The sequence below is a fragment of the Populus nigra genome, chromosome 3 (assembly GCF_951802175.1).
Source record: "Populus nigra chromosome 3, ddPopNigr1.1, whole genome shotgun sequence".
In the NCBI taxonomy this organism is placed as follows: Eukaryota; Viridiplantae; Streptophyta; class Magnoliopsida; order Malpighiales; family Salicaceae; genus Populus; species Populus nigra.
The window spans coordinates 25,042,339-25,055,949 of record NC_084854.1 but is presented as its reverse complement, the minus strand read 5'-3'; the positions used below and the strand labels follow the sequence as shown (position 1 = coordinate 25,055,949).

Genomic DNA, 13,611 nt, shown 5'->3' with positions numbered 1-13,611 from the left:
TTTTTTGCACTAGCCTTGTATTTGACTCGGAAAACCTGGGCAGTATCATGATTAAACCTATAATCTAAGTAACTTGGTCAACAGTTTTTTAAAATAACGCTATTTTTAATAAAAATTAAAAAAAAATCGTTTACTCAAATTAACCTACTAATCACTTGATTAACCCACGTAACCCATGATCAGGCAGGGTTTTCAAACGGTGCTTGGTTTACGTGCGTGACGGGGAAGCGTCAACTAATTAGAAAGCGAAATTACGGCTGGTGGCTGGGTACAGTGCCTCCAATACAGTAATGACTAATGAACCACACGCGACAGTCACGGGAGATAAGTGGGCCTCACAGCCCCCACACGCACGCCCGTGATGCATGTGCATTTTGCGTGGATCGTCGTTTTGCTCTGACTTCAATTGTGTTTTATGCTTTTTAGCAGAGGATAATGCAGCGCAAGCACATTGACTTTCATTTTAGCCAGTGGTGTCTTGACCATTGGATTTGACACGTGCACTAATCCCAGCCGTGAAAAAGCAATTCAAGGCGAACTTTAATCTGGCTCTTGTAAATTTATTGATATTTCTCTACTGATAGTTTAGATTTTTCAAAGAAAAAATCAAATAAATTTTTGTTCGTGTATGGAGTGTGTTGGTGAGTTTTTTTTCGTTAGTTTTTAGTTTTACATGTATTTATGGTAAATTATCACATTTATGGAGATTTGAGAGTAAAAATTAATTAAATTGAATAAAGAAATCGAAGCAATTGGGGGGGGGGGGGGTAAATAACTTTTTTTAAAAAAAAAAACTGTAAAAATAGAATGGTAAATTGATAAAATATACATTAAAGGTAATAGAGTGAAGTGCCAACACCCCCCCCCCCTGATTGTCATTTCTCATGAGAGTGTTCATAGCAGAAGCATAAAGTGATGCTTTGATTTACTAATCCTTCCTTTAATCATATTCTTTTCTTATCCTATGATATCATGGGTCAATAATAAAGTGAAGTGCCAGATCCAATTTCCCAGCAGCATTTTCATTCCATTGTGCAATCATGTCCTTGAATTTCCAGACACCCACAATTATACTTCACATGCTAAGTACACTAGCTACTTAGAATCCGTGAGCTAATTGAATTAAATCAAGTTAATTAAAATAATATTATTATTTTAAAATAAAAAAGATTATATGTTATCTTGATCCAATCAGTGATTGATTCGATAAATTACTTGGGTTTGATTAGTTTAGAGTTTTTTTTGATACCCAGTAGCTTCAGTGTTGAGATTTGAGTGATTCCGTTTTAAAATAATTGAAGTTTGATTCGACCTTTAGCTCCTTTTAGGTGTTGATATTTTATACATGTTAGAGCTTTCACAATTCCATCACACAGAGGACATATTCCGAGAGAAGATGAGTGGCTTAACTTTTATAAGGATGAGGTTCCGTGTTGCATGGCAGTGGAAACTTTTTTTTTTTTTTTTTTTTTTCAAGGTCTGGTTTTTTTTTTTTATTATTAATATTAATGTTGATGTTCGGACTAATTTATGTACATCTTAATTATTTCTACAGATTCTAAAGTTAACAATTATATAAGCCTCTAGTGATCTTGAGTTTTGTAGGACTTGAATTGATGATTTCTAAAAAACAAACTCATGACATGATTAGTTGGGTTACACCTTAAAATTATATGCTTTTTTAAAATTTGATTTAATGAGATTATATGAAAATATCATGTAAGACCCTTAATGTTTTATTTCTGATTAAAGATGGAAAAAATATTTTATTTCTAATTAAAGATAGAAAAAATATATAATAAAACACAAGTACCTCTTGTTATTAAATAACAAAAAATTATCCATATAAAATCATAATAAAAATAAATTCATTTTATTTTTTTATCAAACATATTTTTATCATAAAATATTAAAATCTCATTGTCTGCAGACTATAGTAGTAAGTAAGACCCATGATATATGGGTAGATTTTTCACATGATGTATAGTGTACTGATACGACTTGTTTATTTTTCAAAAATCTTCAAAGCGAAGATATAAAAAACTTTGAAAAACTCTTAGATTTAATTATTTGTGAATAATACGATACTTACAAGCAACGTAACTAGTTTGTCCTCGTTGACCAGGGAATAAACCATAAAATAAAATAAAATAAACTAGAAATCCAGAAAAACTAAATATATTAAAATATTTTTTTTTTAATTTTTTGACGCCACACATTAAAATTGCGATGAATTTTTTTTTGTTTTTTAATTGTTTTGTTATGCTATATTAAAAATAATTTTTAAAAAATAAAATAATATTATTTTAATATATTTTTAAATAAAAAATATTTTAAAACATAATCATTTTCCCTTCTTCGTAGCAACAGCCGTGCCCTGTCTCGCGACATCTTCGTATCTCGTGTTATCTTGCCTAGAATGATAAGCATAATCAGTGGATTATTCTTATCGGGCTAGTCCGTGGGCCTCTCTTGTTTAGCGAAGCCTAAGCCCATTATCTAAAAAGAAAGACCTAAGCCCAAGCCACTGCTATTAAACCTGCCCTGCCAAATAAACCTATGACCTGAAAAAAACAAAAATCAATTTGGAGTTTAACCGATTTATCTAGTAAATTAACCAATGATCAGTCAAAATCCAATTAACTTTTTTTTAAATAATATATATATATATATATATATATATATATATATATATATATTTTCTTTTAAGACTTAAGTTAACTTGGAATAATTTTGTTAGAGCATGTTTAAAGGTGTAGTTGTAATTGTTTTTTAAAGTATTTTTTATTTAAAAATGTATTAAAATAATTTTTTTTAATTTTTAAAAATTATTTTTAACATTAATATATTAAAATAATCTAAAAATATATATAAAAAATATTAATTTAAAATTAACTCTTAACCCCAAGCTTATGCTGCGTAAACCCCGGATCATGTTTAATAATGGAAAGACCTAAGAAGTTGAAAACAAAGGTTAGCCCACAAAGAGCCCAACAAGTTTACTAACTAAAACCCAAGCAACGGATATCTGTTTTTCTTTTTTCGCGTTTTTTCTCCCTTTCGTTTCTAATTTCACTCTTTAATCCTCGCTATCACTACCAAATCTCTCAATTTCCTCTTCCTTTGGCTATCTGTTTGCCATAATTTTCGATTTTTCTTCGATCAGATCAATCGGCATGGGAAAAAACGTGGTTTCTGACGAAGAAGGTGAGGAAAATCGCTATTTTCACCCTAAAAACTGCTGCAATTTTGTTAACTCACTAACGCATTTGCTGTTCGTGGTTTGGTTCGTGGTTTTTGTAGATGAGGTGGAGTTAGAAGACGAAGATGAGAGAGAGCCAGTTGATGGAGATAAAATTGGACGAGACGACGACGACGAGGAGGATGGTTTGCATTAGCTTAAAGTTTTGTTTTTTTTTAGAGTTTTTAGGTTTAATTCGAGTTGCTTTTAGTTAAATTTTGGGGTAATTGGTTTTATTTTTTTCTAAGTGTTTAGTTTGAGGGGAATTAACTTTTTTTTTTTCCGGCAAAAAAAGTGGGTTTGTGTTTTTTTTGGAATGGAAGTGATGAATTGTGGCAAGGATAAGGGATAAAATAGTGGGTTTGGGTTTTCATTGGAATGTAAGTGATGAGTTGCGGTAAAGAGTGTGTGATTTAGTTTTGTGGTTTTTGTGCAGAAGAAGGGCAGGATGAATATGAGAAGGATGATTTTATAGTGGATGATGTCGAGGAGGAAGAAGAGGTGGAAGAAGAAGAGGATAGGGCAAATAGCGACGAGGAGAGGCACAAGAAGAAGAAGAAAAAGAAGAAAAGGTGGGGGTTTCTTTACTTTTATTGTGTTTTTCTAGTTTTTTGGTATTATAATCTTTTTTTTTCTTTTGATATATGGAATAGGAATATTTGTGACTGTGAGTGATGGAGAAAAGAGTCATGGGTTGTTTTATTGTAAATTGTGATTTTAAAAAAATGGGGTTATTGGTGTCCATGATGCTGTTTCAATGTCCTTAGAGAAGCTGAGGATGTACTCGATGAAGATGACTACGAGCTCCTGCGAGACAACAATGTGTACCACCATCGGCCAAAGGTTGTGAGCTTTGTCATGTTTGGCACCAATAACACTGCAGCTTAATTCTTGCACTGCTTGTATGGGTGAATAGTTTGGCTTATAATTATGTGGGCTTTGCTTAAAATTTTTGTCAGGATAGCAAAAAATTTAAGCGTTTGAAGAAAGCTCAGAGGGATTCAGATGAGGACCGATATGGGCTTTCTGATGACGAGTTTGATGGAAGTGGTAAAGGTGGTCGAACTGCTGAGGAGAAACTGAAGCGCAGCTTATTTGGTGATGATGAAGGCATGCACATCTTGCACTTGTTTTTTCCAATTATTGGTATTTTGTATGTTGAATGCTTGTCATTGTAATCATGCTCTACCACAGGGGTTCCACTTGAGGATATGCCTGAAGAGGAGGAGCAAGAAGAAGTGGAAGAGGATGCGGACATTGGTGACGAGGATGAGATGGCTGATTTTATTGTGGATGAAGATGATGATGATGGAACTCTAGTGAGGCATGGTTTCCATCACCCATGCAGTGTGTGTGGTTTATGTTATCTTATAAGTGTCTCTTAATTATTTTGCTCATTTTGTAGACGCAAGAAGCTAAAGAAAAAGAAATCTCAGCAGGCATCTGGAGTTTCATCTTCTGCCTTGCAAGAAGCTCAAGAAATATTTGGTGATGTTGATGAACTCATACAGATACGTAGGCAAGGGTTAGAATCTAGTGAATGGAGAGAAAGGAGACTGGAAGATGAATTTGAGCCAACTGTCCTTTCTGAAAAATACATGACTGAGAAAGATGATCAGATCCGGATGACTGATATTCCAGAAAGAATGCAGGTTTTGTGACTTGTCTACTTTTGAGAATATACTACTGTTTTTTTTTCCCCTCTCAGTTGTCTTCATGTTGGCATCTGTTCTTTGCTTTTTTTATCCATTCATTTCTTATAGGTATCTGAGGGAAGCACTGGTCCTCCTCCATTGGATGATTTCAGCATAATGGAGGAGAGCAACTGGATTTATAGTCAGATTGCAAGTGGAACATTACCTTTGTTTGCGGAGAGTGGACTGCTTATAAACAAGGATGATGTCACCCGATTTTTGGAATTACATCACATTCAGAAGTTAGATGTTAGTATATTTTATTTTATAAGTGAACTTTGGTGTTATGTTCCAATTTTCACCTTATTCTATTGGTGTTCCATTCTGGATTTTAGATTCCCTTCATTGCTATGTATCGGAAGGAAGAGTGTTTAAGCCTGTTGAAAGATCCCGAGCAACATGAAGATGATGAAAATCCTTATGACACTGGTAGAATTCCCACATTCAAGTGGCACAAGGTAATAATTTATCATGAGATTGTCACCTTTATTTGTCTCATAGTGAAGCTCATACATCAAGAGCTATGGTAGAAATCTATGTTTTAAACATGCACATGGTTCCTTTAGGTGCTTTGGGCCATCCAGGACTTGGACAGGAAGTGGTTACTTCTTCAGAAACGAAAGAGTGCCCTCAATGCTTACTACAATAAGCGCTTTGAAGAAGAATCTCGACGGATATATGATGAAACAAGACTCAATTTAAACCAGCAGCTGTTTGAGTCAATTCTTAAATCACTAAAGACTGCAGAATCGGAAAGAGAGGTTGATGATGTTGATGCAAAATTTAACCTGCATTTTCCTCCTGGTGAGGTTGTCGTGGATGAAGGACAATACAAGAGGCCCATGCGGAGATCACAATACAGTGTCTGTAGTAAAGCTGGCCTATGGGAAGTTGCAAGCAAATTTGGGTACAGTGCCGAGCAACTGGGAATGCAGTTATCTTTATTAAAGATGGTGAGTTTGCCTAGGCTAGTGATCATAGATGTTTTTTATGGATGCATAACTTTATCGTTTCATTTGATTCTAGGAGGACGAGTTGCAGGATGCCAAGGAAACACCAGAGGAGATGGCTTCAAATTTTACATGTGCAATGTTTGAAAGTCCCCAAACAGTTCTTAAAGGGGCTAGGCACATGGTATGGATTGATGGTCTTATTTTCTACACTTGCAACTACAAAAAGTTCTGCTGGATGATATGCTTGTTCATGAGGTCAAGTTCCAAACCATTTTTTTTTGTGGATTCTTTCAGGCTGCAGTTGAGATAAGTTGTGAGCCCTGTGTCAGGAGATATGTCCGTTTAATTTTTATGGACAAGGCTGTAGTGTCTACGAGTCCAACATCAGATGGGAAAGCTGCTATAGATTCTTTCCATCAGTTTGCAGGTATCAAGTGGTTGCGTGAAAAGCCAGTCAAGAAGTTTGAGGATGCACAGTGGCTCCTTATCCAGAAAGCTGAAGAGGAGAAACTTCTTCAAGTCACTATTAAGCTTCCACAAAAAGTTATGGATCAATTGATTGATGACTGTAACGGTCGCTACCTGAGTATTGGCGTTAGTAAATATGCTCAACTGTGGAATGAGCAAAGGAGTTTGATACTGAAGGATGCACTCTTTGCTTTTTTGTTGCCTTCAATGGAGAAAGAGGCTAGGTCATTGTTGACAAGTAGAGCTAAAAACCGGTTGCTTTGGGAATATGGGAAGGTTTTTTGGAATAAAGTCTCTGTGGGCCCATATCAACGGAAAGAAAGTGATATTTCCATGGATGATGAAGCTGCACCTAGGGTTATGGCTTGCTGTTGGGGTCCTGGAAAGCCAGCAACTACTTTTGTGATGCTAGATTCATCTGGGGAGGTTTTAGATGTACTTTATGCTGGGTCCCTTACCTTACGATCTCAGCATGCTAGTGATCAGCAACGCAAGAAAAATGATCAGCAACGAGTTCTGAAATTTATGACAGACCACCAGCCACATGTGGTTGTTCTTGGAGCTGTGCACTTGTCTTGTACTAAACTGAAGGATGACATTTACGAGGTAAATAATTACAAACTTATTCATGAGTCTTGGTGTTTTTTGCAAATAAATCTGGAGTCAGATGCTGTGACTTGGGGGTGCACTGAACTTATTCATTATATTTTTATATTACCGTATAGAGTAATTGAGGGGCTGTCTTTTACACATGAACAAAAATTCCTGGCTTCTGCTGCCTTAAACATAGCGGAGTTAGATGCTACCAGGTGTTAGGCAGCATTAATTGCTTAAAAAACATAGTTGTTTTTTATTCGATACTGCTAGATTTTATTCGGCTGTTACACTCGAGAAATCTCTCCACAGTATCTACTCATTCAAGCACAGCGATCTATTTCGAAGTGTGCTGCCATGAATGAGGCATATATCAATGCATGTGATCATCTGGGCCTTCTATGAAAATCACACAGAAGTTTTATCACAAGTTCACATCTTCTTGATTGAGATAGACCTTTTTGGATATTTCTATTCACTATTTAATTGATGGGTTTTCTTGATAGATCTTAAGATGGGATAACTACTAAGGATGCTCTCTTTTTGAAGCCTTTGAGTTGGAGCTAAGATCTGCACAACTATGTTGTAAAAAGCAAAAGATATGAAGTCTTGAACCATAACAATTAACAAGGCCTTATTTCTGTTTGAAAAAATAAACACATTGCAACTCATTTTTGAGGAGTGCCTGCAACCTGTTTGAAAATAAGCTTAGCAGAAAAGATAACAAGCTTACTACATATTGTTAAAGGTGGTAGAAAAATGCTTAATCCATTATTTTTCTTAACAATAGCTCTCCTTGCATGCGCTAACATTCAGGCCTGCAATTTTTTTGGCAGCAGGAAGTTCCTGCTATCAAGGCTGTGGGTATTTTGTTTACTTGTTTTATTGGCGAAGCTCTATTGTTGCTGGCCTATTTTTTTCCATTTGTCATACTTGTCCTGTTTATTTGAGTTTGATGAGAGTGGAATTCTAGGTCCTTATAGGGTCATGCTACAGATTCCTTTAGGATGTTTCTCTAGCAAACTGCTGTACCATTTTTGCTTAGTTTCTTTTGTTCCTGAAGAAGGATCTTTTCATTCATTATTCATCCTTCTCTCATCACTTTTTCCATTGTTGACATTTTCAAAGCTTAATTGTAGCTCATCACTGGTTCTGCTATGCTCCGACCTATACTTGATTTTGTGAGGAGTTCCTTTGTGCTTGAGCATATGCAGCTGTCAGTTATAGTAATTCATGTTACTCATTAGTTTGCTCTACTGGTGCTTATTTTATTTTATCCTGCCACTATCAGATTATTTTTAAAATGGTGGAGGAAAATCCTAGAGATGTTGGACATGAGATGGATGAACTGAGTATTGTGTATGGGGACGAGTCTCTCCCTCGTCTTTATGAAAATTCTCGGATTTCTTCTGATCAACTACCTGGGCAGTCAGGTATTATATATTGTCTTGCTGCTGTTTTTGATCTTTCAATTCCATTACGCATGCAGTTAACCCTGTCTTCTCTTATGTGGTTAGGCATTGTTAAACGGGCTGTTGCTCTTGGCCGTTATCTACAAAATCCCTTGGCTATGGTTGCAACGCTATGTGGACCAGCTAGGGAGATTCTATCTTGGAAACTAAATCATTTGGAGAACTTTCTCACTCCTGATGATAAATACATGGTGATTGAACAAGTCATGGTAGATGCCACAAACCAGGTGGGCTTAGACATTAATTTGGCCACAAGCCATGAATGGTTATTTGCTCCTTTACAATTCATTTCTGGGCTTGGACCCAGAAAGGCAGCATCTTTGCAGAGGTCTCTGGTAAGAACTGGAGCGATTTTCACTCGCAAGGATTTTGTGACAGCTCATGGTCTTGGTAAAAAAGTGTTTGTCAATGCTGTTGGATTTTTGCGTGTCCGGAGGAGTGGCCTTGCTGCTAGCAGCAGCCAGTTCATTGACGTGTTGGATGATACAAGGATACATCCAGAGTCCTATGGTCTTGCACAGGAGTTGGCAAAAGTCATTTATGAAAAGGACAGTGGTGATGTAAATGATGATGATGATGCACTAGAGATGGCAATAGAGCATGTTAAAGAGCGGCCTAATTTATTGAAAACATTTGTTTTCGATAAGTATCTCGAAGACAAGAAGCGGGAAAACAAGAAGGAGACTTTCATGGATATAAGAAGGGAATTAATACAAGGTTTCCAAGATTGGCGTAAACAGTATAAAGAACCAACCCAGGATGAGGAATTTTATATGATTTCAGGTGAAACCGAGGATACCCTTGCTGAAGGGATAATTGTACAAGCCACAGTTCGCAGGGTGCAAGGTGGAAAGGCAATATGTGCATTGGAATCTGGTCTGACTGGGATTCTTACGAAGGAGGACTATGCTGATGATTGGAGGGATATTCCTGAGTTGTCCGACAAGCTGCGTGAAGATGATATACTGACTTGCAAGATAAAATCAATTCAGAAGAATAGATATCAAGTGTTCCTTGTTTGCAAAGACAGTGAGATGAGAAATAATCGATATCAGCAGGCCCGAAACCTTGATCGCTATTATCATGAAGACCAGAGCAGTCTGAGGAGTGAGCAGGAGAAGGTTCGCAAAGACAGGGAGCTTGCAAAGAAACATTTCAAGCCTAGGATGATTGTTCATCCACGCTTCCAGAATATAACGGCTGATGAAGCAATGGAGGTATCTTCTTGATGCTTTATACTTGTATACTGTTAGTCAAATGTTTGGTAGATCGATTGGATTGTGAAGATTATCTTTTCTCATATGGTTTAATTAGAATTCCAAAAAGACGATTTCCATTATATTTCTTCTCTACCATGTTGTGTGAATTCCTCTTCATTAATGGGCCTAGGCTGGATTTTACTTATATTTTGCTTTGGATTTACTTTGTACTCTGAAAATGCAGTTTGGGTTTTGATTTTATGTTTTTTGATAATTATTTTCTTCATTAAAATTGGCTTGTTTCTGTTTTCTACAATTAATTGTGTTCGATCTAAGTATATTTTTTTTCTTTAAATAATTTGTCTTGCAGTTCTTATCTGACAAGGATCCTGGAGAAAGTATTATTCGTCCTAGTTCTCGTGGGCCGTCGTATTTAACTCTAACTCTTAAAGTTTACAACGGAGTTTATGCTCACAAAGACATAGTTGAAGGGGGGAAGGAACACAAAGATATCACGAGTGTACTTCGTATTGGGAAGACATTGAAAATTGGGGAGGACACATTTGAGGATTTGGATGAGGTTGGTTTCTTTTATTTCAGCTTCTTGAACCAAAGGTTTCGCTTGTAGTTGCTCATGTAATTATTGCCTCAATCGAAAAAAAAATGGAACATGATGTTTTGTGGTTGCTCGTTGTATATTTTTTGGCGAGGGAATAGGCATGTGTTCTCTTGTTCTTTACTAAGTGAAATTGCTAGATAGGTGTTGACTTTCTTTTGGATGTAGGTAATGGACCGCTATGTTGATCCCTTGGTGAGCTACCTAAAGGCAATGCTAAGTTATCGCAAGTTCAGAAGTGGCACCAAAGCAGAAGTTGATGAGCTCCTTAGGATTGAGAAATCACAACAGCCTACTAGGATAGTTTATGCATTTGGCATTTGTCATGAACACCCAGGCACATTCATTCTCACTTATATAAGGAGTACAAATCCCCATCACGAGTATGTTGGTCTATATCCCAAGGGATTCAAGTTCCGAAAGCGTATGTTTGAGGACATTGATCGGCTGGTGGCATATTTTCAAAAGCATATAGATGATTCCTTGCATGAATCAGCACCATCAATTAGGTCAGTTGCTGCTATGGTCCCAATGCGAAGCCCTGCAACTGGGGGCTCGTCCTGGGGTGGTTCAACCTATGAAGGTGGTCGGAGAGGGCAGTCTTTCGACAGAGATCGTTCTTCTGGTCCAGGTTCCAGGACAGGTAAAGCATTTAAAAACAAGGTGGACGTACGATATGTTGAAGCAAACCATCTAAGATATCACTTTGTAGCCTGTTCAGTTTGCTGAAGGCTTTGGTTGAACAGTGCTTGCATGGGTTTTTCTTTCATTTCTTATATGACCTCTGCATACCAGACTTAGAGTTGGATACACTAAATTCTAGTATGAAAATCTAATGAAATTCTTTGTGCACTTTCCAACCTTACATTTCTGTGTTCATTAAATTTCACTCCTGGTGGAACTTGAATTCTCCAGGATTACCCCTTCATGTGGAGTTACCCAGATCTTGATGAAAATAGGGGTCCATATCGCAGACTAAACCATTTATGTTGCTAAACACACTTGTTTGTTTGATGGTTAAAGATTTCTGGGTGTACAACAGGTCTCCTAGCTGTTTTGGCAGATTTTAGAGGTGCCCGATCCATTTCAGATCTAATGAGCATTTTAGGCTGTCATCAATATTTTGCTTTTGTCTTCTTTATAAGCTTACTACAAGATTTTTGGTCTTATTTCTAATTTCTGTTAATGTAAAAATCTTAAATGCTCTTCCATGTTTCATTTTTACAGGTCGAAATGATTATAGAAGTGGTGGTAGTCGAGATGGTCACCAGAGTGGGGCACCAAGACCATACAGTGGACGAGGACGTGGTCGCGGCTCATATAGCAATGGCGGGGGAAGTAATAGTGGCAATGAGAGGCGGGATTCTGGTTATGATAAGCCCAGATGGGATTCAGGAACCAAGGATGGTGATGAAGGCTGGGGCAGTTTCCCAGGAGCCAAAGTCCAAAACTCACCTGGCAGGGAAGCTTTTCCTGGTGGCTGGGGAGCTGGTGCAAGCAGTGGTGGAAATGGTTGGGGTGGGGGAGCTAGTGGTGGTGATAATAGTGGTTGGGGCCATGGAACTGATGGGGGGACCGATAGTGGGAATTCTGGGCGGGGTACTACTATCTCGAAGAGAGACTCAGCACAAAGGGGGTGGGGTGCTGCTGGAGGTGGAAATGGCAATGGTAGTGACTCTGGTCATGGAAGTCGTGGTGGAGGCACTAACGATGAGAATTCTGGGTGGGGGCAATAACTCTTAAAAAGGTGCAGCACAAAGTAGCTGGGGGTACTGGTGGCAATGGCGGTGGTGACTGGGGTCAAGAAAATGGTAATGGGGCCACTGACAACAGGAGTTCTGAACTCCCGGTACTGCTCCCAAGAGAGGTTCTTAATTTTCACAAGCCGACAATGGATGGTCAGGAGGTGGTGGTGGTTGGTGAAGCAGCCAAACACTAGTCCATTCCAAGTTTCCGAGGTAAATGACTGGAAAGAGGTAACGGCGTAGCTCTAGGGATCTGGTGAAAGCTGTAGAACCTGGCAAGGTTCTTCCAACAGCATTTTCTGGCAGGTGGAAGGACCCTTAATATATATATTGCACAACATATAACTCTTATCATGTAGAAAAAATTAGTTATTTTTTAGTTTTTTCAATTTAATTTAAGAAATTAAATATTATGTTTAATAATTTTATTTTCTCTATTTTGTTTGGGACTTTTATTGTTTTTTTAATTTTTATTTTCAGGTTTTCTAATTTATATATGTTAGTTTTTAATTTATTTTAAGAATTGTAAACCTGTATTTACTGTTTTTTATGTTATTTTGTTGCGGGAATGACTCCTTGCAGCCAAAATTACCTCAGCTAGGTTATCAAACATCCTTTTTTTTTTTTTTTTAATCTCTAGTGATCCTCTGATTGCCCTATTTAAAGCGTGTTTGACAGTGTGGTTGCAGGTGTTTTTCAAATAATTTTTCGTGTTAAAATACATGTCAATGATATTTTTTTATTTTTTAAAAATTATTTTTGATATCAGCACATCAAAACGATCCAAAACATACAAATCATATTAAATTTTAATAAAAAAAAAATTAAATTTTTTAAGAACGTAATCGCAGCCACGTTCTCAAACGAAATCTTACTTTCTTTACTCTACTTGAGATGTTCTAGCATTAAATTCTTGATGAAAGGTTATCAAGCATGCGTGCTTGAGTGAGTTGCGGTAATTTTTGTTTTTTATTGTTTTTTGAAAGTATGTTTTATTTTAAAAAAATTATTAATTTGATATTTTTTAGTATTTTTTAATGTTTTTAATATATTAATGTTAAAAATTAAAAAAATATTTTAATATTTTTTAAAACAAAAATACCCTAGACTTTAATACTAAACATATAATTGAGGATCATGAAATAAAATAAAATTAAAAATTAAAAAAAATCAATTAAAAAAAACACCCCCTTATATTAGTAAACCTGCTACATGATTGTTAGAAATCAGTGTTTTTAACTTGATTTTAATAGCCCATATTGAACTATTTAAATTCAATTTTAATGTTAAAAAATGATTAAAAAATAATATTTATTTTAATTGTAAGTAAGAGTTTGTTGGAGTGTAGTGGTTGAAATTATATTTTATTTTAACTATATATTTGAAAGTGTTAGGTTAAGTAATATATATTATAGTTTTGTATGAGTTTTATTGAATTTTTTTTAAAAAAAAAGTAATAATTTTTTTAAAAAATTTAACCTATTTTTTTAAAAAAATTATAACTATAAAAATTAATACAATGCCGAACAATTTTTTTAAAAAAAAACAAAAAAACAGAACACTAAATAAACAAGTCATTAACTTCCCATTGGAGTTCAATTTCCCTCCTGGAAAAAAAAAACACTAAAA

The 13,611-nt window shown here is 36.0% G+C and overlaps 1 protein-coding gene across 1 annotated transcript; it reads left to right on the top strand.

Moving 5' to 3' along the window:
* Positions 1 to 2,983: 2,983 nt before the first annotated feature.
* Positions 2,984 to 12,419, top strand: LOC133688746 (transcription elongation factor SPT6 homolog). Its single transcript, XM_062108349.1, has 17 exons — positions 2,984 to 3,207; positions 3,304 to 3,387; positions 3,678 to 3,813; positions 4,009 to 4,084; positions 4,201 to 4,351; positions 4,436 to 4,565; positions 4,647 to 4,893; positions 5,005 to 5,184; positions 5,271 to 5,393; positions 5,502 to 5,888; positions 5,962 to 6,069; positions 6,183 to 6,962; positions 8,242 to 8,383; positions 8,468 to 9,639; positions 9,992 to 10,201; positions 10,406 to 10,880; positions 11,465 to 12,419. The coding sequence occupies exons 1-17, from the start codon at positions 3,177 to 3,179 to the stop codon at positions 11,971 to 11,973; spliced, it is 4,941 nt and encodes a 1,646-aa protein (XP_061964333.1). The 5' UTR covers positions 2,984 to 3,176; the 3' UTR covers positions 11,974 to 12,419.
* The last annotated feature ends 1,192 nt before the right edge of the window (positions 12,420 to 13,611 follow it).

Bases quoted from the DNA above. Each gene is read 5' to 3' on its own strand.
- LOC133688746 (XM_062108349.1), top strand. From the start codon at position 3,177: ATGGGAAAAAACGTGGTTTCTGACGAAGAAG. The intron at 4,085-4,200 runs GTTGTGAGCTTT...AATTTTTGTCAG, and splicing joins TGTACCACCATCGGCCAAAG to GATAGCAAAAAATTTAAGCG. The intron at 10,881-11,464 runs GTAAAGCATTTA...TCATTTTTACAG, and splicing joins TGGTCCAGGTTCCAGGACAG to GTCGAAATGATTATAGAAGT.